This window comes from Accipiter gentilis, chromosome 28 (genome assembly GCF_929443795.1).
Source record: "Accipiter gentilis chromosome 28, bAccGen1.1, whole genome shotgun sequence".
NCBI lineage: Eukaryota > Metazoa > Chordata > Aves > Accipitriformes > Accipitridae > Astur > Astur gentilis.
This window is the reverse complement of record NC_064907.1, coordinates 14,103,820-14,129,957: the sequence shown is the minus strand read 5'-3', so window position 1 is coordinate 14,129,957 and position 26,138 is coordinate 14,103,820. Positions and strand designations below refer to the sequence as shown.

General features: G+C 37.3%; 1 protein-coding gene across 1 annotated transcript in view; it reads right to left on the bottom strand.

The window, feature by feature from the left end:
* WDR27 (WD repeat domain 27) overlaps positions 1 to 26,138 on the bottom strand; it is a 132,428-nt gene that overhangs the window by 54,858 nt on the left and 51,432 nt on the right. Inside the window, exons 22-23 of the mRNA XM_049830926.1 lie at positions 20,712 to 20,814; positions 6,936 to 7,034 (exon numbers count right to left, since the gene is read on the bottom strand). Coding sequence (XP_049686883.1) covers positions 6,936 to 7,034; positions 20,712 to 20,814 — 202 coding nt within the window. The remainder of the gene's footprint in view (positions 1 to 6,935; positions 7,035 to 20,711; positions 20,815 to 26,138) is intronic.

The following is a 26,138-nucleotide window of genomic DNA, read 5'->3' as shown; positions in this document are numbered from 1 at the left end:
CACAGGCTCTACCACCCTTGTAGCAGGAGTATGGTACAACCCAAAGCTCTACATCCTTTGCCATCAAAGCAGTTTTTAAAAAGGCAAGGGCCAAGATTTGTAAACATAACTAGTGACTTAAAAGCAGGAGCCAAACTAGGCACTGTAAGAAATCAAGTCCACTTTGAGAATTGTCCCAAGGTGGGTAAAGCTGAAGCCTCTCTTTTCCCCTAAGCCACTTAGACTAGGACTAAATTTAGGATAAAAGGCAAGCTGTACTTCTGTCCTTTAGTTGAATATCTAACCCCATTTAACTATTGCAAGTTGAATGGTCATGCAATTCTCTAACTTTGAAGAGTATCTCAGACTATTAACAAGTTATGGGCTTGTAACTACACAGCTGCACCAGTCAATGACTGCTAACAATTTTTTTAAAAAAGCACTGTCTTACATAAAAAAACCCAAAGGTCTCTCTTGCTGTCACAATCACTCATTTGCTCAACAGCACTCAGGGTGCTGTTACCTTTCGCAGAGATCTTTTTACGTCGGTGTTTGGCCCAGTGAATCCAACTTCTCCCTCTCATAAGCCTTGGAGTCACATAAGTAAGGGCACATGCAGCTGCTTTGGACTACTTTACACAAATGTCTTGGTACCATTTACAAGTCGATCAAACTGGAACAGCCTTTAGCCCATGACAGTTAAGAGAAATTGTATTAACTGCCATCCTTTTTTTTTTTTTTTTTTTTTACAATTGATACCATGATAACCTGTACATTTGAGGATAAAAGAAGAGGGATATTGAACATGATGGTGAATTAAAACAAAATGTTAATAAAATTTTGTCAGACTGCTATTTCAGTAAATTGGATAGAAAAATTAAACTGATATGTTCATGAAATTTAAGAGATATCCACTCCAAACCCTCATTCAATTCACTGAGATTACACAAATGAGAGTACACAGATTTGGCTAGCAGTTCAAGGAGAAGACAAGGAGAGAAATACATTCAACCTCAGAAAGCATGTATATGAGGTTAGCAGCATGCTTTTTTTTTTTTTTTCTAATGCAGCTGTCTTCTTTGGCTGCATGAGAGTAAAGGAAATAACTTCTCACCAGAAACAAACTGCAGTACAGTCTTTGGCAAAGACAGTCTTCATACAAAGCCTGCATTACTGCACACTACTGCTCATAAAGAAAACTGATGAAATTTCTTCCTCAGCAGCTTAAAGTAATGTGTAGAAAGAAAAAAGGCTTGTGAAATGAGTGAAGAGTTCAAGACTTGATATCAAGACACACAAGGACATGCTGGAAAAAGATTCAATAGTCTCCCTTTTTCACAGTCTTCTCTGATTTGTCACCCAATTTAATCACACTCTGCATCGGAAGGTTCTCAGCCAAGCCAGTTGACTGAATATATAGCCCCAGCTCATCAAAAGAATTAAGTAAAATATGCTAGCTTAAACCACTGCAGTTGCAAACATGTTTTGTTTAACATCTACAATGGCATATGAGTACAAACTTTAAGACAGCAGCACAGCAGACACTTGAAGGCCTCTACAGTAGAAAGGCCTATGGTAAAAAAGACCTCTACAGTAGAACAAGTGGGTTTGGGAATTCTTGTATTCAAGAATAATTAACAATTCAGTAGTCCATTCCTGATCAAAAAAAGCATGTTTTTTCTTCTCCTTTACCAGTAATTCCTAAGCAGGACATTACTGCATTTAGAGAATTCTGTTTTACAAGCAAATTAACTCTAATTATTTAACATGCATAGTAGAGGCAAATTCAGTTCAGCTCAGGACAATCTCTGAATTTCCTAAAATTCTAGGAAAGTGCCTCTTCTGAGATGAATACTAACCTGTTTGCAAAAGCCTGTTCTTTCTGAAGCTAATTAAAATCCAAAGGAAAATAATCAGTCTTCAGATTTTTACCAGGTGTCCTTTTCCACAAATACTCCTACATCCCTACTGTCAGTGTCCAGCTTTCTGAGGTGTCAGTAAACCAATTCTAGCCTTTATAGATTTGGACATTTTTATTATCTCACATAGTACAAGAGGATCTCTGTCCATTGACTGCTACCGAGTTGTCACATTTTAATTAAATTGAGCTATCTGCCCTGAAAATAAATGTCCTGATCGCTTCCCTCAGATCTTCTTCTCAAGCCTTTCATTGCTGCTTTCTCGCTGCTTTCTTGTTCATTATGAGAGCATTCACACTCCCAGATGCACTCGCTCTGAAGTTTTTCTGACATGACTACAGCTTCCCCTTAGATGTCCAAGCTAACTTACTTTCCATCCTCTGCTTCTCCTTCTTTCATGAGTATAAGTGTTCCATCCAAGGACCATAAATAAGACAAAGGATTCTATCAAATAGTTTTTCGACCAATGTCTATCGAAAACTTTTTAAAACCTGATTTTTGAAAGTTACTCTAGTCTTCCAGCAGAATTCAAAATTCTAAAATGCATTTCAGAAAAGCAAAAGAAACACTAGAATTTTTAGAATTTGATGGCATTTTCTAGCCTTTGAATTTGATCTCCTGGAATGGAAGATCAGAAATGCAGACAGCTGGCTGCTTATTTCTCTCAGAGATAAAATTACAGGAGAAAGAAAAACAAAAATTACCAAATTCCATTTATATCTACTTTCGATGTATTTGTGGATTATTTCAGGAGTAATTAGGATTGACTGGGCCAAACAGTAGAGTCAAAAGAACCATGTGAAAGAGCTTTCCTGACTTCAGGGAGATCATAGTAGAGGTCAAGCTGGTCACAGGTTTTGACTTAGTCTGTGGCAAGATAGTGCTAAGGAAGAATACCATACTGGAAAAAATGTGCCCTACACAGGAATGAGACAAGACTAATCCAATACTAAAGCCAAAACTCAACAAATTAAAGTCTGAAAAAAAGAATCTTTCATATCACTACAAAAGTTACCTCCATTGTGGAAAATTTTATGATTATGTGAACCATCAATGGTGAACCAAAATCGCAAAAGAATGGAGTTTTCATACAAGTTGTTCTAAAGTGAAAACTCCAGATGTGACCACCAGGAAAAGTACACTTTGTTAGTAGCTAGTAAAAGATGATAACTCATATTTCCAGACACATCCGAAACCACTTGTAGCCAAATCTGACTAAAGTGGTGGTGGTAGTGCTAAGTTGTATTAATATCTGAGAGACCCACAAGCAAACGTCCTTTCTGGGAACATTAAATACATCTCCCTTCAAGTAGGTCAGCAGAAAATCAATACGATATTTTCAGTGGCACCCATGCAAATCTAGCTGTGAAAGAGATTTCCAGATTTCTACTATTCAATTAACTTTCTCCAGCTGCCAACTAATGCACTTATGGTCAAATATGGTACCTAAATGTGCCACAATATAATAGTACCTGAAACTAATGTTATTTGAAATATAGCTGTACTTCTAAACATAAAATCACACTTATAAATTAATGCAAAAAAAAAAAAAATCTATTTTGTAACAATTTGAATTAATACCTTCCACACATGTAAATTAGATATTTTACTGATAAACAGGCCACAAGCTGAACTTATGTGGTAATCAAAAGATATTAATGTTTTCTACATGGCAATTTAAAATTGCCATGCCTTCAGTGACAAGAGATTTCTGGATGCGCACTATCACAGACATATCACTATCAGACAATAATTCAATTTGCAAGGACTTAAGGAAATCTTATCATCCAATCTACTCAAAGTAAGGTCAACACTGAACTTAGACCAGGTTGCTGAGGACTTTTTCCATTATAGTCTAGTTTTGGTTTGTGGATTTTTTTTCTTGATGTTAACTCTCAGTATATGAGTTGGGTGGTCACATCAAACTGTCATATATTTACTTTTTTTAAATCTACAGACAAACAGAATGGAACAGATTTGCCATATTTCATCCAATGCAAATTATATTTTTGATTATTTTTCCTCAAATGCCCTACCTTGACTTATTGAGCATGTGTTTAAATAGCTGTGTATTTCAGACAGGTAGCCTTCTGAGGACTTCAGGAAATCATCTCATCCAACTTTCTACTCAAAATAAGGTCAATGCTGAGCTCAGATTAGGTTGCTCAGGGCTTGTTCTATTAAAGTGTAGTTTGGGGTGGTTTGGGTTTTTTTCTTCCTCTTGATGCTACCTCTTAGTATATCAGTAGGGTGGTAGTGATGCATACTGATTTCAAAGTCATGATTCTGTCATGGAAAAACAACCTTCAGCACAGTATAGTGGCTCAGAGCTTGAAGCTTCTTCTTTTTTTTTTTTAAAGCAACTACCAATGAGGGCAATAATATACTAGAATATACTTGGAAGGTTTTGCCACACAGTGCTCACTCAGCATGAAAATCAGGAAGTGACAATAAGAAGCTAAAACTGAGAAATCATCTTGAAAATAAATTTAAGACAAATGCAAAGCCTCTGTCTTACTCCCCTTCTCCAGCTTTCTTAGCAACCATTTTATAAATCATTCCAGAGTACCATATGATGAAAGCAACAATGCCCCCCATCAGTAAAAAAATCACTATTATACCCATCCAGGGCTTTTCCCTCTTTTTTGGAAGAACATTTATGCAAGTGAGAGTTATAATAATGGTTGGAACAAACTACCTCATGGACAGGTGCTGGGCAAGCAACCACTGAACTGGAGTGCTGCCAGTACACCTCACTCTTGGCTGGATCTTTCCATGGCAGAAAGCTCAGCCATAATGTTTGACTTTCACTCATCAGCCACTTCCCTTTTTTCACCCCTTACTCCTTCCCCTGCCAGTGTTTCCCTTTGAATGCAACGGGGCTTTGTGCAGAGGTTATTCAGAACACAATATAATTTTTAACTGTATTCATTCAAACTTTGGATGAAACAAGAAGAGTGTCAATTTTAAATCCCTAACTAGTGGTAGCGGTAGGTATAAAAATCTTCCAGTGATGGAAACTCTGGCTGCCTAATACAAAGTCTTTCTTTCAAGACATGGGATTATTCTTTTCTGATTCATTTGTGGTTGTCTTCTTTTCCACTCTAGAAGCTTACTATTGCATTTCTTAGCTTCCTCTCCTAACTCCTTTTCCTAGTACCTTTGAATGTAACTTCATGCTAAATCCTATGTTGGAAAGCCCAGGTGATTATTTTTTTTTGGTTCTGCAACTCCCCCAAAAATACTCATTTAGAAAGCATTTCTGAATGCTTATTATACAGAGCAACTTGGTTAACAGAATTTACATTTCAGCTGTAATCCTTCAAAGGAGCAGTTTCTGCACAGTCCTTGCTTTTTATTAAAGTGTTCCTGATAACATCAGCTTCAAAATCTTCCCCCAGAACCATGTCTATGGGGAAATTTGTCAGCTGGTTCAAATCTACAGCTCTTGCCTCTCAGGAAAGAGCTCTTCAAGAAAAGGGTTTCTGGTCCTTGAACTTCAGATTTGGCTCTTAACCATAATACTAAATTGACTGTGTGATGTTTCATAAAGTTCAGTACTAAAGGCTTTGTGCCCCAAGGCACACTTTCAGAGTTAGACCAGCCTGGCTTGGATCCACAGCCAATGTTTATTTTACACCATTTATGGATTCTGCCCCCCTGATCAACAACTGATTTGCCTGAACTTAGTTATTTCAAAGTCTTGATTCATAGTATTATTGCAACTGCACCTCTAGACTTTTAACAGTTAAACTGTAATAAGACTTTTTCCACTGGACTACATTCCAACAGCTGGACCACAGATCAGGATGCTGCAAGACTATAGCCAGCTCTATTCTTCAGTATATAACATCTTTTTTTGCAGAACTGTGTTCAGTGCTAAACCTGAAACTAGTCTTAATCTGAGTGCAAAATTTAATAAACCATACCAAAATTTAATAAACTATACCATTTGGCTGAATATAGCATTGCTGAATCCAAAGAGCAGAAATATATAATGTTCACTACAAGATAGCAATTAACAGTTTCTCAGTTCAAACAACACACACACAAGGAATAATACTTCCAGAAATTCTAACAATACAGAAATGCTAGCATCTTTATTTAAAAATGGAAGGAGATGTGTTAATGTGACAATATTCCCACATGTAAAGAAATTATACTTACTCCATAAATATTTTTTAATAGTAGCAAGTACAGCCAGTGTTGAGGAGGTAGTGAAGTAAAGAGGAGCTACTGTACACTCTTTCATATATATAGTGACCATTGTTGCCACTTTTAAAGTAAGGAGAAGTGTAGAAAGTAGAAAGCTTCAAAGGAGTTTCAATACATGAAAACAAAGAAGATAAGTGTACAGGATTCAAAACAGTATATGAAGAATTCACATGATAAACTAGCTGTAGGGAAGCTCTGGTTTCAAGATAAAACTTAGAAAACACGCTCCTGTGTATATATTGCTGCAGCATAGTCTTAATAATCAGTAAAACAATAGGAAATGTCATTGCCTAATGCCTAACTTCTTTGGAGTATTTTTTACCTATAGATATCCGAAAGGGTCAAAACACAACAGTAACAGTTTTTCAAAACACTGTTATAAAGCTATTTCACACAGTACATTTTAAATAACATTGCTTTTTAAATCTTTCAGGCCTTTAAGTAATTACGGCAGGCCTGAGCCCCTTGCCATTTCCCTGCTCCTACTTATTTCTCTCTCAAATTCTCTGAATTAGTAGTCTACTCAGGTAATTTGAGGTGGATGTACATTTTCCCAACATTCAACAAGTACAGGTTCACAATGGTTTCCCATGCCAGAACTCTTTGTTGTAGGCAGCTAGTCAGAGCATGTGTCTCTGTAGCACGCAGCATTTTGCATGAGGTTAATAATTGACACAATAACCACACTATGGTTGCAAGCAGATGAACAGCCTTACAGCTGCACAGCATATTGGCAGCTAAATAAGAGAGTAGTAGAAAGCAAGCTTGCAGTGAAGATTTTACATGTTTTAATTACAAAGAGGAAAAAAAGCAATGACTTACCTGTGGAGATGAGGGACTAAAAGCCACATTGATGACAGATTCTGTGTGTCCCCCCAGTTTATGTGAAAAAGTGCTTGAACGCATTTCATATATGTAAGCCTAAAAAACAAGGAGATTACATTTTCACTCTAAAGAAATATATCACATTCTAGAAGCACTAAGTTATAGCATAGGAAGACTAAAGATTCAGCCTACAGAGAAGTTAGAAAATTTTCGTAATAGCTAAATAGATATAAAAGTCATCAACATCTTAGAACTGATTTCTATAATTCGGGGTAATTTAGCAAATGCTTAAGTTAACTCAAATGAGAAAAAAAAAAAGATTTAGAATGAGTAATGCAATCTTTTCCCCTTAAATAACTAAACATTAGGTATATTTCAAGTAAAAACGCAGGTAAAAAATGACCCTTTTAAAATATATTATTAAGGTGTTCTTCAGAACTTAAACCCTTTCTTTCAAGAAGAAATACGTAGAATCTAAAACCTTGGTTTCTAAATTTGAAAACTCTTATGTTTGCCGCTACATTAAATATTTTTTTTCACTTTCTGCATAGGTCTTTGCAGTTTTTAATTGAACAGCATAGAATTCAATAACAAATCAATAATATTACGAGTGATGTGGATATCATCAATGAGAAAAAGCATACTGCCTGCCTTTGCTTCTCAAAGGAAAAAGGGAAAAGTGCTTTCCAAGGAGTGAATTAAATTGAGTAGCAAAATAAATATATTCTTATTGGTACAGTCTCAAATAATGAAAAAGTGCCAATGCAAAACTGCATTAAGAAACCTATCCAAAATTCAGTGACAGTCATAGAAATACTGATATTAATAAAACAATTGGATTGTGGTATCAAATTGTCATTATCTTACATAAAGAAAACAGAGAATGTTTAAAATTAAATCCTGTAGTACAGGTCCTCCACAAAAGAAACATAGGATTGTTTCAGACTATGCCTTATCTAGTAAAAATAACAATTATTTGCAGGATACAGTCAGACAGTATGCATACACAAGTCATATCAAGAAAGACGCATAACGTGTAGAAAATATGCAGACTTATTTGGGACATTATAAATAAAATGCGTATCTCAAAAGAAAGAATAAATTGTAAAGCATGCAAAAATAGTCAAAGATGATAATCCAAACTTTACAGTTTCAGTAAAAAATTGAAGTGTTCCATTGTCTTTACTTAATCTCTGCAGTTAAGACTATGAACATGGAATTCACAGCACAGCCTAACATAAACTAATGCAAACTGTGCATAGACGCTATTGCGACAGTGTATTACTCTGTGACTTGTCTTAAATTTTTTGGATTTAGTACCCTAAAATAAGTTTAATCATTCAGACCCAAGGCAGCTGAGCTTCCCATAGCAGATGGCAAACTACTACAAGATATATGTCCCAAAAACTTGTGGACTCAACTTACAGTCTTCCCAATTTATGAAAAGATTCATGGACCAATGCAGGTCCTGAAAAACACTTAATGCCTCACTCAGAAAATAAATCTTATCAGCCAACACCAAAGATTCTCTAGTCCAAACCAGCACTGAAGAAACACTGGATAGTCCTCAGTGTCAAATATTCCATTCATGACCATATTCACTGAGATGCAAACCAAGAGGCCAACTGTAAATCTACTTAATTGCATCTAGTTTATATACCTCACATATTCTGGATTCAGTCCAGGATGTGGAATTAAAACCATCTCCTGGCATAAATGAAGTACCTAAAAACAGACAGAAACATAGGTATCCATTTTTAACCTCTGGATCTTTTGTAGCATTCCACACAGATATTGCCATACAAACTGGAAAAGAGCAGAGTCCCCAGTAATGTGTTAAAATCATTGCACCCTTCTTAAAAGGATACAGCAAACGCTTGCTAATTGAAAATTCTGCCTTAAAAAGTAAACCCCTCCTCTCTACTGTTTAAACTTCTTAGGAAACTGGTTATAATAATGAGTATTTGATTGCTAGTAATATAAAAGCAGCAATTTATTTTGTTTTAAAACATATGGCCATACCACAGCTACTGTGACTTATACCACTTGGGACATGAGCAGTTCTCAAGGGAACAGATCAGTAAGGGGAACTCAAACAAGATAAAAATGATATAATGACACAAAGGAAAGCATTCTGATATGTCTGTAGACATGAAATTATTTTCTCTGATGGAAAGTACAAGGTCATGTATTAGTAAATACAGTCTGTACACAGGACTACTCAAGTTCTTGCTATTTCCATACAGAAATGCTGCAATTGCTGTTCATCAATACCTCTGGTTAGACATAAGATTCCTTTTTATTAACATAAAAATATTAAGAGGTAGTGTTGGTTATTTATCAAACATCCTAAACAGATTACAAGATTGCCAAGTAATTAGGCTTAAACAGAGAAGGTTTCAGAGTTCTAACATAATAGTACCCTTCAAAATTTCCCTTATTTTATAGGGCCACATCCATCCATTCTCATCCTTCCACACAGGTTTTCCATTCTTCACTCTGATGATACTGTACCATGACGCAACTGGTAGCAAAATTACCAGATGCTGACACCTATGTGTTATCTCAGTACCTGCTAACATTGTGCTCTCTTCTTCATAGCCAGGCTTTGTCACACTGTATATCACCTGGCCCTACTGTCCAGACTTCCCACAGGACTTCCTTCCAAGAACAGAGTGCTAGCAATGACCATTTTACTCCAGCAAGGATGAGGTATAGAGACTGCAGTCAGGTTGTACTTCACCACCACCACCACAGTGCCAGAGCAGACTACGGAGGTCATGCTCACATAATTAATGGCAATCTGCAAGTCTCAAGCAAATGAGATGAGATGCCATAGAAGTCCATATTCTAAGGAGACTCCAGAAAGAAAAGGAGTACGCTGAGCGAGAGGACAGCAAGAAGCGTTACAAGCTGCGCTACAGTCTCTGGAATAGGATGCTCCTCTGCATCTAACTAACTGAAGAAAGAGAGTATTCATGAAAACAGGGAGAAATCCTTCTTACCAAACAGCCCCTCAAATCCTGTGGACCTCTTGTCAAAATGGTTCAGCATCACAATGCTCACTAATGCCATGACACGTTTTAGGTGTTTGTTTCATGAAAGATTCAAATCCTATTCCTCATAGCCATTTTACACATGTCCACCCCCTTTGGAACTGTGGGAACAACCGAAACAAGACAAATACATCATGTTTCTTAACACACTACAGAACTTTGTTAGATATAAGAACTTAAACACAGTCGAACTGGATGAGGAAAATACTGGAGAGAAGAAAATTACCTCTGAAGTTCAGGTGTTTGGTCCATAGCATAAGTCCTCTGGACTCCGCACAACTGACACATAGGGAGCTAGTAAAATACATTTATGAAACTCCTATTGCAAGCAATTATTTTCCTTCACAAGCTAATTACTCTGCAATTGCAAGTTTTTGGAATGCCTTTATCGGTTCTTCTGCATATACTAAGACAAGTCTTTGGCAGAGAGGTACAGGCAGCAGACAGGACTATGCTTTCTATCACTCACCATCTTTTCTCTTTCTGGCCCCAAATTGCCTTAGTCTCACTTTTCTTTTCCTCTTCAAGCCTACTCTCCTCCCTCCCTTCCATGGAAGTAGGCACAAAGAGGCATAGTCAAGGAGAGCAAGAGTCAAGAGCACAAAATGCTCTGAATCACAGATCTACCAGGCCTTCCAACAATTTCTGAGCCAAGAAGAAACATGGCTCCATGTTTGAACCAAAAGAACATATCACAGAGAGACATGGTTAGTGAAGCTGAAAATTTTCCATCATAATCTAGTGGCTTACAGAGCTTTGCCAAACTTATCCAATAAAAATTCATTTTCCATTCCAGGTTCTCAGTTTAATTTGGGGAGGAGCACATTCATTTTTGGCTTAATCTCTATGTCCCCATTCCTCTCTGTAAAATAAATGTGATAATATTTCACTGTTTTTCTGAAGACAAATCCAATGTTTGTGAAACCCAGGTATTCTAGTAATTTATGCTCTTCCACACAGCTCATAAATCAACCATTCGGCTCGTACCTTTCTTTCAAAAAAAGCTAGGAAGGTGTTGTGCAGCTTCAGTAGAATCTAGCAAGTGTGTATTTGGTTGTCTAAAAAGAGATGTTAGCTAATCACACTTTTCAACCTAAAGAGCATTCAAACTCTTATCCCCCACCTTTCAGGAAATTACTCTAAGCTCTGAGCTAGCGGTTAGGCTGGGATGCAGACCTCTTCTGAAGCATCACATTGTGTAACAAGATTCACTGGGTCAGAGAAGAGTAATGATGACAAACAAGTACAGATAGAAGCCCACCTGTAGCTAACCACGGAAGCATTCATCAGCATGGGAAAGACCTTTACTTTGATCTTTACTACAGAGACTACTTGCATAGTATTGAACAGCTGCTAGGCAAAACACACAGAACATGGCTGGGAACACAACTTTCCCACTGTACTTCCTTCCTACACTTCTATCCTAACAGAATTAGTGTTAAGCTTCTTGCTGATACTGTATTTCTAGCCCTATAAATCTTAAATATTTAGCTGCGGTGGTTCAATTTCAACAGAAAACATGGCAGAGTCCCTGACTAAAATCCCAGAAAAGTTTATTATGTTGTGACAGCTATCATCTTCCCTTCCAATAACTGTGCTTTCAAGGAAACTAATAGCAAATATTTCAAATCAGAGTAATTTTGACATGTAACACAATAAAATGTGATTAGAAGAAAAACATCACCATAAAAAAGTGTATAAAAACAGCTTCTGTTTAAGTAACTCTAGTCACAGACATTTAAGCTATTCAATGATAATCTAAATTCTGAGAATAAAAGTTAACTTAGTGCAAGATCAAAAATAAACTTTTCAGTAGATTTATTTTTAACTTCAATAGTAAAAAAAGAAGAAAAAAAAAAAAAAAGAAACTAAAAAACACCAACCCAAAGGAAATTGTATTTTAACAGAAATGACATTCAGGTATTCATAAGAAGTAGAATAACTCCAGTATAAACATTTTCCTACTATCATCTGCCATCACTCTAGTTTTACTACGTTTCTGATGTCATTCAAATTGTTTTTCTATTCTATACTTACTAGATTTTTTTAGCATATTCTTCTCTACAGAAAAAAAAAAAACCAGTAAGTGAATTATAAATGATACCATAACACTAGCCACAGAAGAAAAAAAAGAAAAGTTGAAAATATGAATTAAATGACAGAGGAAGAACAGATTTTCAGCAAACCAAATGTAATAAAAAAGAAAGCAAAACAGTCTAGGAAATACTCAGCAATACCCAAAATGCATATGTGCATATAATCTGTTATACACTTTAGCCAAAGTCAATCCCTTTTTTTTATATTAAGACCAATTTCTTGTAATAAAAATACTGATTCAGTAGATATTGGTATTTCCTTTCCATTTCTGTCCAAGGGTCAGCCAAAAGTAAAAATCATTTACCTGTACCAATAGCTTCCAAACAAGTTTCCTGCACCCATAACCACATACTTACTTGTGTTTCCCTTCACTTGAAGTCTGAAGAAAATTTGGAGTAGTCAGTTTTCATTAACCCACAATGTGAGAGTGTATTTAGCACCTTACATGTATATACAAGCTTGTGCTTTTTTCTTTAAATTTGTAGCAAGAGACAGGGAAGAAGGGTGAAGGTCCCTCCTTGAGGGGAAGAATTTGTATCCAAATGGAAAACTACTTAATTCTACTGCATTGGTAGAGAGACTGTGCTAAATAAATTTACTCTTTATCTGCAGAGTTTCACTATAATTTCTTTCCTCTGTTTTCTTATACTCGGTCTTCAAAGCAAACTTGTCCCCATCTGTTCCCACTGCCCCTAGCCCAACCCACGGCCATATGCATTTGAGTCAAACTACTTACACTCCTACTCCCTCCTGGGAAGGGAAAGAGGGGAAAGCAAATCAGAAAGAGAAACATTGAAAGCATAACAGAAAAATATTCCTTGTTATCAGCTCTTGCACAGGGACCAGAAAGGCAACACCAATTTCAAGAAAAACCCTTTGCAACTCCTGTGGCTTTAAACTGGAGCACATATTTTACAAACATATAGCAGAAAAAAAAAAATTATAAAAAGACACTGGTATCTTAGATACATAATTTGACCTTACACAAATAGAGATTTTTTTTCTTCAGAAGTTTTGCATGAATTGGCCAAAGTCATCCCTTTCCTGTGACTATTTTTCCTACTATTTTAAATGAGCTACAGAAGATGGAAGTGTTAAAGCCTCTTGATAGAAAAATAAATGAATAATCTTACTTACACTTTTAGGAATGACATCTGGATTTATTACTAAGGCATTAGTCTCCATTTGCCTCCACTAGTGCCATCAAACCTGATGCACACTCCCACAGTACATGATATAATTGTTTGGCTTGCACTCCACCATCGCCTGTTTACACTGATGCACATCTCCCACTGAACCATGTATTTTTCCTCAATCTCAAGCTGAAAAAAGCACCTTAAGTACTTACTAAAATGAAAAATAACAATCAGCCTCAAGCAGACACCCAACATGGAAAGTTTCAGCCCAAAATGTTCTCAATTACAAGCAACTGAAAACAGAATTATAGTGGAAAGTGTTAGACTACCTTAACTATAGGCATCAGTGCCAAATCCACACATAATAAAATAGATTTCACAAGTATCCTAAGCACTGATTAATGCTCTTCAGGCCCAGGATATCTTACACACTTGCCACATGGTAGCATGGAACGTCTATACAAGCCTGTCACCAAAATGTTGAGTGCAGTATGCCCTCTCAGAGTCCCTTCCCCTTCTAATGCTGCTTATGGAGGCTGTCTTTCTGGTAGTCACAGGAAACTGCCCACTACAGTAAGATCCCAGTTTCCATCTGAGGTCCTTCGACATAACTACAAATGGAGTAACAGTGAAAATTAATAATGCTTTTTATTATTAAAACACCTAATATTATCAAGATCAGTCATCCTTCAAGATGCAGGGGATACTTTTCAAATCTATCAGTATGCTGGCAGTTATAACTAACACAGTTTGAATTTTCCTCACTAAAAAAGATTACATAAACAGATCTAAACCCTATCTCAGATTTGCCTCTGTAAGACACACTCCTTAGAAGCTTCCAATTTACATTTTTCCTGATTTTAGTTTGTATTTAATTAGCCAATTTCAAAGCCTCAAGTATATGATTGTTTTTGTTTGTCTACCTGTGGAATTTATGTCGCACCAAACACTGCTGTATTTAGGTTGCTTTTATAACATACTTAGGTTTGGCAAAGTGCAGAATTATTACTTGAAGATTTTGTTCTAAGTTTTATCTCACCTCTCATTATGATGCAGCATGGTTGGATCACACCCAGTCTGGAAATGGCTCCCTTCTGACTGCTGCTAAGAGTCTTTTCTGAATCAATGGTACCAATAATTGCATTTTCTGTTTGCATACTAATGTTGACTGTTCAACAGAAATACTGCAAGATTCAGATGATGCAGGGGATCTTCATTCAGATGTTTAGGCATAACAGGGCATTTCATTACCTTTACAAAGGAATACCCCATCTTAATAAATTTGCAAGAAGAATGAAATCAGCTAGTAGGATTATAGGCACATGTACCAATGATACACAAAATTCAGCTGCTGTCAGTGTTGTAGATTAAGAGGTATACATATAGAAAACACAAGCCCTGCGGGTATAAGCCTATACATATCCACTGTTAGCACCTCACTGCTGCATGCACTGCAAAATGAACTTTGGGTATTCATATCTACTTTTTTGCCTATATTTGAAGATAGGATATTTTCTATAAAATTATTTTTCTTTAGCATAAAGGTTAATTTCTCATCCTTCGACTCAGCTCTCAAAAGTATTACCAAACTTAAAGGTTAACATAGTAACATGCTGCAGCCTCATAAAGTTCAGTTTGAGAGGCCGCTGGAAAAAAAGGTGTTCTGTAGGATTTAAATAAGCACATGTCTATAGACAGCAGAAAATCCTCCACTACTCTCAATTGCCAGTCTGGTTTTATGGTGGTCAGGTCTGAGGTGCAGAGGCATAGATAAAGCACTAGTCTGAACTGACCAAGAAGCAAACAAGAGCAGCTAATGTGCTCATGCTCACATAATTCCATGGTTCATAAAATACTCTACCAAGGCTAAGATTTTCTATCATCTTCAAAGATACACCCAAAGAGACAGCAAAGTAACAGCACACTGTAAAATCATGACTGTATTAATAAGAAAGCAATATTTATCTTTCCTCCTAGGATAATAGGCCTAAAAGCCAACTACACTAACCAAAGAATCCAAGAAACTGAGATTCAAGAGTAACACAAAGTTGTGTTCTTCTTTGGAAAGGGATAGATTTTCTCCAGCAATAGCTGGCAGAGAGGTAGTCACAGTCTCTGTCATTCATTCTCTGCCACGGATTTCCTTCTGCCAAGCAATGTCAGTCCTGGTTTTTCCACAGTAAACATTACTAATGCTATTTTCTCCAGATGTTTTCTCTTAAAGCCCATCTTAGTAAAACAATATAGACATATAAAATAAAACTTGAGCAATATATAATTGGGATACCAATGACAGTGAAAACCAAAATACCCCAGATAGTCCCTACCACTGCTTCATATAATACATTCTGTTCTGCAAGCCCTCTGGTACAAAGTGTACACCAAGACAATAAATACTAGCCAACACCACTATCAGACATTTCTAAAAGTAATTTTCCAGTAAAGAAAATATCCTCCTGTTTTTCCAAACCCAGTACTAAAGTAATCCCCCATTTACATACAGCCACACCAGACTATCATTCTCAAAGCCCTCATCTGTAGTCTTTTATCTTCCATTCATTAGTACCTAAAAAGTTCTAGTGAAATCGTGGTCTCCAAGTGAGAACAACCAACCACATAATTTTATCATTCACATTTGGGGGTTCTTGGGGTGTTTTCCTCTTTGCTATCTAGACCATTTTATGCAATTTTGGACCTAATCAGATCCAGTTTTTAAGTTTATCACATCATAGACACACAAGGGTGGAAGTATTTCATGTAAATAAGATCAGAGTAACTGACCGCAGCAGTAACAAATTGAGACAGGCCTCATCTAAATTCTTCTTTTAAAGAGAAAAGGACAGAAGAAAGTTATTATTGCTAATCTCCATTTTATAAATCAGAACTGAGCCACAGAAAGACTAATATGACTAATAATATATTTATGGGAGTCAAGAAATAGATCATAAACTCCTATGGCAATGATTACATTAGAAAGTAGTGCAGCACAAGAGGAGCAGATGTACAGAACAAAACATTGCTGGCAACCCAACCTCCACATGTATTTTCGTGCTTTACTTTGGGCTATCTTATCTGTGATTCTGTGGACTGAATGCTGCTAGCATATAGACAGCATTCAGTTTGCTCAACGATTTGCTCTTCCACTTCAGCCTCACCTGAAAGGATTTCATCTGCATGATCCAAGACAACTCTGTGATACAAACCAAAGGACAGCAAATGGGGAGGACTGGGAGATGTTCTTTAAGCAGGGGCATGCACGCTCCTTGTCCAAACTAAAAAGCAGATGGTCACTGTGCACCAGTGCACTGCAATTCATACACCAAGGAAAACAAGGGGAAAAACTTTAAAAATTTAAACTACTTCAAATTACAGAGCTCCTTTCACTATGGCTTCTCAATGCCAAAATATATGTAGCTGAATAAAGTAGATGACAAGTTTAACAGCAGCATTGCATTTTGAATGCATTTATGAGTGACAAAATAAGAAATAAAATTTTTAAAGCTACCCATCTTGATGTAAGAACAGATAAAAATAAAACTAAGAGTTCTGTTATATCATATGCATTTTCCTTGTCCTTATCAAAGAAGTTATTAGTCTAATCCAATAGGGAAAGTCATAAAGATATTATGTGATTTGAGACAGTGAATTTTACAACTAAATAAATATCTGGTAGCAAACAATTAAAGTATATTGCTCAGTAGGACTGACATTTAATTTGGAATATCAACCTCTGTAACTAGTTAAAAGCAAGATGTTGGTTATAAACAAATTCTATAGTTTGTGTTGTGCCAGGTGCAGAATCTTGTATCTGAAAACAACTGAGTCTGCAAGCATTATCAGGTCCAGGTTTGCATCCAGCCACAGCTCACAGGTTTGCAGAATTCTTTGGATATGCCCCCTGAGCAGTGTGTTTCCAGCATCACTTGCATAATGGGAATTTACTCTAAAACCAATTTTGCACAAATGTGCAATTCAGGGATTGACAAGTCGTTAGTACACTGGTGTTATGTAGAAGCATCAAATTGCCTTATCTTGTCTCCTGTTACTCCTTTCAGTGTTGATGTCCTCTGGAGAAGAAGAAACAATCTTCCTGCTCTCTCTAGCTTTGGTGCCTTCACAGTTGGAAGGCATAAATTTAATCCTGGGTTTAGAATGTGTTTCAAAGACAATGTGGTAGGCAAAATCCTATACTTTGATGAAAAGCGTAAATAAAATGGAAGACAACTTCACACATTACCTGTGTATTTTTGTTATTGATTTAGCAACCTGTTATGCTGAAAAACTTCTGGGTTTGCAGTATGGGTCAGTCAGTGTGAACTGTGAGCCCAGGCTTTGAGATTTGACATGGACACAGAGTTTTATGTTAGCAAATTCCATTTCAGCATTAGCATCAAAATGTGCCACTTAAAGTCTACAGTTCAGAGAGAACTAGCAAGAATGAACATGAAAACAATTAAAGAGCCAAATCTTTATTTCTGCATTCCCTACTTCATTTCTGGAAACTTGGAATTTATTCAGAGAGCCACAAGGTCTTCAAAGATAAAAATGAAGAACCTAATTAGACATGAAGTAAAACAGCTAACTAGAACTACATGGAGCACAGGAGAAGATTAGCTATTTCTATTTTAAAAAGTAGCATTTCACACTCTCCAGATATTTTTGTCCTTTTAGACTAAGATTTCTTTGGTCAACAAATGCTTAGGTAAACATTTTTGTACAGAGCCCAGAAAAATGGAAATCTAAATCCAATTAGAGTATTTCACCAACATCCTTAATACTATTGTCTGATAGTCAGAAACCTCAAACTGTCCACCTGTAAAATGGTTAGAAATGAAAATATTATGTGTATTCAGTTAAGAAAAAGTCCACCCATGTCACTTGTAACCTTAGGCTGTTTAAGATGAAGAGAAGATCTGATATTAGAAATGTTAACTTTCTATGTTTTCTAATTACAATGAATTATTGAAAGGATAATCACAGTTCAAAACCAGGATACTGTGGGTACCTGCTTTGATCAGACTGTCAGGTTCTACACAGGTCTTGGCAAAGGTTCTCTTAAAGAACTTGGAGTAATCAGTTAGGGGAACACTTTCAACCCATGATTTACAGTATGGACAAATCTCATACTAACACACACAAAAGCAGTTCAAATAAAACAAGTGGCTACTTCAGCCACACAGAAGCGATACCAAGCTTTTCTCATATAAAATAGGTCATATACTTTGTAAGTAGAGAAAAAGGTAGATGGAATTTGCATCTCTTTGTTTACAATAACATATTTTGGTTTTCTGATTCTATGCCCTGTAGGAATATGGTTTTAATTTTGCTATTAATCAATGCAGCCAACATATTCCTCTCTGTCAAACACTTCAGATATTGTGAAATATAAAGGGCAGTTTAAGATTAATGTCTCTCAATTATATTCCAATTCTGCCTCTTTTGGCATTAAAATCAATCATATTTGTTAACCACAGGGTGCAAGCATTGCACTTGATAAATTAAACTCTGAGATGATTGAAGATGCAGTTGTGGTCAGTGGAAAGTTACATAATTTATTTCCAGAACGCATTATTTCAAGATAATACTTTGCATCCACGCTGTTGAATTTTATGCAGCTTTTTGAATTCCAGTGGACATTCACTTATAGAATACAATCTGCAAAAATATGTGGCTTCTTGATAATCTTGAAACTGTTCCAGTTGCACAACAGTCTATCTGTCAGGATGTTACTAGTTTAACAACATGAATGAACTACTCAGTGCCATGTTCAATTTTATTTTTCAAAAGGAAACACAAAAGTATATCCAGTCTCAACATTTCAAAGAAAAGCCTCCTAAAAATGCCCCAAAACTGTATTTTGTCCTAACAGCACAGTTGTAGCAAGAGTCCGAAACTTGACTCAGTTTTCCTGAGGGGCAACAACAAGAACAATTACAGTTCTCTACAGACATACGGTGCAAATTATGCAAAATTCCAACCCAGGAGCCACACTAAGTATTGGCTGGCACTGTGCCCACCAGGGACCACATGCCAACTGGAGCAGGATGCAGTCCAGCTATTCAGCTTCCTATGATGAGCAACCATGTGCCAAGAATTTGGAGTAAGGGCAAAATCATGCTCTATGCCTTTCTTTTCTTGTATCAGCAGTAATTCCAAACAATAGCCTTAATGCAAAAGAGAATACAGAAGGTCTTGTGACTGCACCTCTCTTCATACTATTCAAAATCAACCATAGTTAGTAATCTCAACTAAACATATTTATATCATATACGTCAGGAGCTGAGATCAATATTAGATGCATTTTGTTTCACAAAGTAAAAAGCCTTTCTTTTGTATTGCAAACTACATTTTTAAATGCAAATTACCAGAAACTTGAAAAATATATTTTATCATGGAAATGTCAAGAACACATTAGCTATTGCCAAACCTCCAGCAATCTGCCAATAAAATCTCTAACCTTCACACATGATTGGAGCCAGTATTTCAAAACTAGCCACAACAGTAAATTCCTCTTCTGAATTTGAAGTTGACCAGAAACCCTGTGTCATAGTCCTGATGAGTCACCTAGAAAGACCTAGAAGAAAGTTAAACAGCTTTCCTACCCAGCTGTTTTGAAAGGATGTGTTTACAATGAACCCAACCCCAGCCACGTTTCAAAGGCCTGTACTACAAGCTAGCAATCATCTACCTCTTAGCAAACACCAAGAGAAACATTGTGCCAACAATGCAGGACTTACTGAATTAAAATTAGGTGCATACTCAAAAAGGTAGTAATACTTTTATTCAGGACTCTGCCAAGTGTAATAATTTAAATACAGTTGATATTGAATGAGAAGAGAACCTGTCTGGGGAGGAAACACACTTAATCAAAGTTATACCATGAATTATGATATGTTCTAATTACAGTTGAATGACTTTTCATTCTGTATTCAGCTGACTGGTTCATAAGAAACCAGGAATGAAAGATTCACCACCCTGTATTTGGGAGCTTAATGAAAGATTCATCACCTTGTATTTGGGAGCTTAAGTAAATTAATGTGTTGTTGCTACATAGTTCCTAGTGGTCTGATATGTACACACTACATGATGCTGTGCTACAGGGGATACCATTCTTCTCATCTTTGATGGCACTTGAAAATTCAGAGTCAAGCACTATGAAAACTTCTAGAAACAACTTTTTAACAATTACTTTGAGCATTAAGATTTGGTTGTTCAGGGATTTTTCAGGCAAAATCAAGAACATACAGATCAGGAATCATATGTAACTGCTATATATAAATGAAGTATATGAAAGTATAATAGACCTCAGTTTTGCACATTAAGCTGAATCCTAGAAACATGCATAAAAAGACTACTTTGTGTACAACACAAGTAGCTCCTATAGTTTAGAAGGAAAATAAGCAAAAACATTACTTACACATTTGTCATCTGATCCAGTGGCTATAAACCGTCTTAGAAGGAAAATAAGCAAAAACATTACTTACACATTTGTCGTCTGATCCAGTGGCGATAAACCGTCCACAAGGAGATACTGAAATTCCACATGGATAGGAGCGGCTACTGTGCCCTTCAAAACGACGTTCACACCTTCAGAGAAATTTCAGTCTTATTAATACCAACTAAAAACTAGCTCTTCTACTGCCATTTTCATGAAATCCTGCTGAAGTCTCATCCATTTTTCTTAGTCTATAAATTTACTAAGGCAAATCCACAAATTAAGTTTTAAATATCTCCGCAGTAGGATTTTGACAAAACTGGAACACATTAAAGAATATTAGCAAATAAAAATAAAATGAACACACAAAACTATCCCAGGACAATGCTCAAAACCATGCTTTTGCCTTGTTTAGTTTACAAAGATAGAGAGAAACATCATTAGTATTTAGAAATGAGGAGCTGTGATGCCTACCATTAGACTACCCCTAGTTAGCCATCTCAGCAGGGGAAGTCAAACTCCCCTGCATTAAGGGAGGGGTGTTGTGAAAGCCAGTCTGCTCTGTGAAACTTTAGAAACCTCCCTAATTTATATCAAATGAAGATGCAGTATGTGGAATTATAACATGAATAATTATTGCTTGCTTTTCTTATACCCAAATCTGGATATTTAATCTGTGTTGCTCTATTTACATTCCTACTCCATGCAATAAATTATTGTATCTTGTAAATTCAAGAAAGGCAATATCCAAACGACATCCCAGACTGATAAATCTATCTACCCTACAGTAGATAACTTCTTACCTGTCCATGTTAATACGGTCTAAAGGAAGGAATGCATTTAAATTTAACACAAGGAATTAATTATTTCCTACTTTTCATATTAATATTGCAAGTAGCATTGTGAGTAAGTTTTTGATAGCTGAGCACACTTGAACCATTTCAAAATAATAATGTTTTCAAGGAGATGAAGATTAATATCCACCTAAAAAAAAATCTGTGGCTGTAAAGAACTATGATAGCTTTGTAGTTACTACAAAACTAAGGAAAAAAGTAGTATTTAGAGTTGCTTCAATGTTAAAAGATATTTTAATACAAGACGTATCATTTACATATGTATACACCATTTCAGAGTTTTATTTTTATACCCACAAGGTATCATTTCAAAACAGACTTATAGTAACCTGTATTCTTCTTTTGCCTTTATTATGAATGCTATAAACCTGTCCTTCTCCTTACATAACAAATTCATATACTTCACCATAATACAGCTGTCACACATTCTTATGTTTATGTATGCTAGGTCCAGGAACAAATCTGAAAGAGTAACATCTCCTGCCAACACCTGTGATATACACTTTTTCCTGGCCAGTGAAATCACAGACGCTATGTTAATTCAATTGACTGAACCCATGTGCAGAAATCTCTAAATTTTTATACCACATTGTTCTGTTTTAGACACACATGTATGTGTAGGAATCCACTGAATGCCAAGCTGTTTTCGTTCACCCAGGTAAAACAAGCATACTTAAACAAAAACATTACTTTGTGATTGATCCAATGACTATCACTTAGTAAAGCGTAAAAAAGAGACACTTCTGAATGCATGAAAATAGATCATTTTACAGAGCCTAACTCTGAACTTTCACAGATTGTATATATTTGGCTGAATTCCTGTATAACAAAACTACTGATATCAATGGACATTTTGAGTATACAGTAACCAGACCTTTCACCTCAGGCTAGTTCTACCCTAAAACTGTCATAAATAATTTAAGTGAACACTACAGTTCAAAGAGAAGTAACTTATAAAGACAGTCAATTACTGTGACTAAGATGTAGAAACATTCTTCAACTTCAGTTTGTGCATAGCTCTTGCATGAATATTCGGAGACTTTCAATAACCGATGGCCGCATTTGGGCCATTGAATAACCTGCCTCTATTCAAGCTTCCTATTGACAGTAAAGGAGAATGTTAGCTACCTCAGTCTCCTCTCAAATGCAGCATTCTAACACATACGGTTCCAAAGGTTAGGCAATGGAGGACAAGTCACAGAATACAGATTTGATTTATACTTTCAAAGAACTTTACTTTTTGTAAGGTAACTTAAAAGAAAACATAAAGGGTAGCACATGCTTTCCATACCACAGCTTTCACAGAATCATATAATGATTGAGGTTAGAAGGCACCTCTGGAGGTCATCTTGTCCAACTTCCCTGCTCACCTATTGTCAGTTGACCGTGTCCAGACAGGTTTTGAGTATCTCCAAAGTGCGAAATTCCACAGCCTCACTGGGCAACCCATGCCAGTGCTCAGTCACTGGAAATGGTTTCCAGAATTAGTTGTTCCATCACCTCCCCAGGGATCAAGGTGAGGCTGACCAGTCCATAGTTCCCTGGGGTCTCCTTCTTGCCCTTTTTGAAGATAGGAGTGACATTTACTTTCCTTGAGTGCTCAGACACGTCTCCTGATCACGATGATCTTTTGAAGATAATTGAGAGTAGCCTCGCAATGACATCAGCCATCAATGAGCTGAAGGCAGGCTTTAAAGAAGACAGAATTGGGCTCTTTTCAGCGGTGCCAAGGGACAGGTCAAGAGGCAATAGGCAAAACTGAAATACAGGAGGCTCTGTCTGAACATCAGGAAACAATTTTTTACTGTGAGGATGACTGAGCACTGGCACAGGTTGTCCAGACACGTTGTGGAGTGTCCCTCCTTGGAGACAGATATTCAAAAGTCATCTGGACATGGTCATGGACAACCAGCTGTAAGTGACCCTGCTTGAGCAGGGGAGTTAGACAAGATGACCTCCAAAGGTGCCTTACAACTGCAATCATTATGTGATTCTGTGATTAAGCAGCAAAGGCATTATTGTTACTTTGGGCAAGTCTTCCAAATATCTTAGACAGTGTATTGGGTTTGTGTGGCGAGGTTTTGGTAGCAGGGGTGGGGGTTACAGGGATGGCTTCTGTGAGAAGCTGCTGAAAGCTTCCCCCATGTCCAACAGAGCCAATACCAGCCAGCTCTAAGATGGACCCACCGACGGCCAAGGCCAAGCCCATCAGCAATAGTGGTAACGCCTCTGTGATAATATTTTTAAGAAGGGAAAAAAGTTGCAGCAGGCACAGAAATGGCAGCCGGAGAGAAGAGTGAGAACATGTAAGAAAAACAACCCTGCAGACCCCCAGGTCAGTGAAGAAGGAGGGGGAGGAGGTGCTTCAGGTGCCAGAGCAGAGATTCCCCTGCAGCCCGTGAGAAAGACCATGATGAGGCTGTCCCCCTGCAGCCCAGGGAGGTTCACAGTGGATCAGATCTCCACCTGAAGCCCATGGAGGACCCCACGCTGGAGCAGTTGGATGCCCAAAGGAGGCTGTGACCCCGTGGGAAGCCCATGCTGGAGCAGGCTCCTGGCAGGACCTGCAGATCTGCGGGGAGAGGAGCCCACGGAGCAGGTTTTCTGGCAGGACTTGTGACCCCGTGGGGGACCGACGCTGGAGCAGTGTGCTCCTGAAGGACTACAGCCCGTGGAAGGGACCCACGTCGGAGAAGTTCGTGGAGGACTGTCTCCTGTGGGAGGGACCCCACGCTGGAGCAGGGGAAGAGTGTGAGGAGTCCTGCCCCTGAAGAGGATGAAGCAGTAGAGATAACATGCGATGAACTGACTGTAACCCCCATTCCCCATCCCCCTGCACCCCTGAGGGGGTTAGGTAGAGAATCCGGGAGTGAAGTTGTGCCCAGGAAGAAGAAAGGGGTGGAGGGAAGGTGTTTTGAGATTTGGTTTTATTTCTTATTAGCCTACTCTGGTTGATTGGCAATAAATTAAGTTTATTTTCCCCAAGTTGAATCTGTTTTGCCTATGACGGTAATTGGTTGAGTGATCTCTCCCTCTCCTTATCTCGACCCACAAGCCCTTTGCTCTATTTTCTCTCCCCTGTCCAGGTGAGGGCAGGGGGAGTGATAGAACGGCTTTGGTGGGCACCTGGCATCCAGCCAGGGTCAACCCACCACAGACAGACAGAAATAAAAATGAAGTATGATGCGTTTCATCTGTCTGCTGTTCCCCTTCACGGTCAGATATGGCATTGCAAGATTTTGCCCTCAGTTAGACTCCTACCAAACATTATTCATTGTGTAGAGTAGATCTCTCCCACAACTCAGCCTCAATGATGTTTTTTCTTGTCTCTGCCAGAGTCCCAGTTGCACTGTTTGTGAATTTCAGAGTCCCCCCCCAAATACAGTCCTTCTCAGTGCCTTTTCTCATTGTCACATATGGACAATGATCATAGAAAAGTTTGAAGAAAAGGTTTCTTTTTAATCTTATACTTGTAAGATACAACATGCCGTGAAAGAAATTTCCTCATGAGAAAAATAAACAAAATTCATATATCCTCTTTCACTCCTGAGTATGCCTTCAGGATCACCATTCTTCCTTAAGTACAGCACTGGACATCAGGACTAGTTCTCAGTGTTTAAGACCTCATTCTTGGGGCCTGTAAAAGCTAACTTCCTCTATGAGGTGTTTCTTCTCCACAGAAGAGTATCCTAATAAATCACTGCAAACAACTTCCTTTCAAAAGAATTTGACTCCTCTGCATCTGTGACCAATAACTCAATTACTCTACCTATAAATGGATGCATAAGAACTAACAGGATTCCAAGGCTTTCACTCATCTTTTCTCTGCTACACCACAGCAATAGAAAGCAATGTCTGATTCATAGGACAGTGCCACTTCTCCTTGTGCTAGTACGGCCACAGTAAAAACTAACACCCTGGATTCTATTTTCTTAATTATTTTTCTGTTCAACTTTTCCATTATAATCAGGATGTATGTTCTATTACAAGTATAGCTACTTCCCCACCCCTCAAAATCCTGCTCTAAAAAGACATTTAAAAAAATTGATTCCAATTAAACTTTCCACAGAATCCAGCAGAAACTTTGTTATGCAATCTATTAACTCCAGAGATCTCCAGGTATCACAGCAATGGAAAAAAGTGGGTAAAAAATCCTAGAATAAACAGATAGATATTATGTGTATAATTTTAGCTTATTCTAGGAATTCTTTTATTTCAGGCTTTTCTTTTTTTTTTTTTTTTTTTTTTCCCTCCTGGTTTTTTTTAAGTAGCAACAGGTGGTGATCAAACTTATTTTGGATATTGCAAGCTTTACGTGGCCAGCTGGCATGGTGTCCAGCCTCCTAAGAATGCTTTTCTGGTCAGAGCTTTTCAGGGGTTACCATGACAAACATCTGGTAATTGCATGGGACAGCAAACAGCCAAGTTTTCCCTATGTTCTCCATTGTACAGCTTTTAGTCTACATTCCAAAGCATGTATCTTTTTATGTTGCAAACAACTTGCAGAATATTAGAAAAAAATGTAACATTTTCTGTCCTTGTAAGAGAAAGATACCAGAATGGTACATGTCTTTATAAATCAGGAAATACTCTCACAAATTAGTCTATTATTTCATTCTACT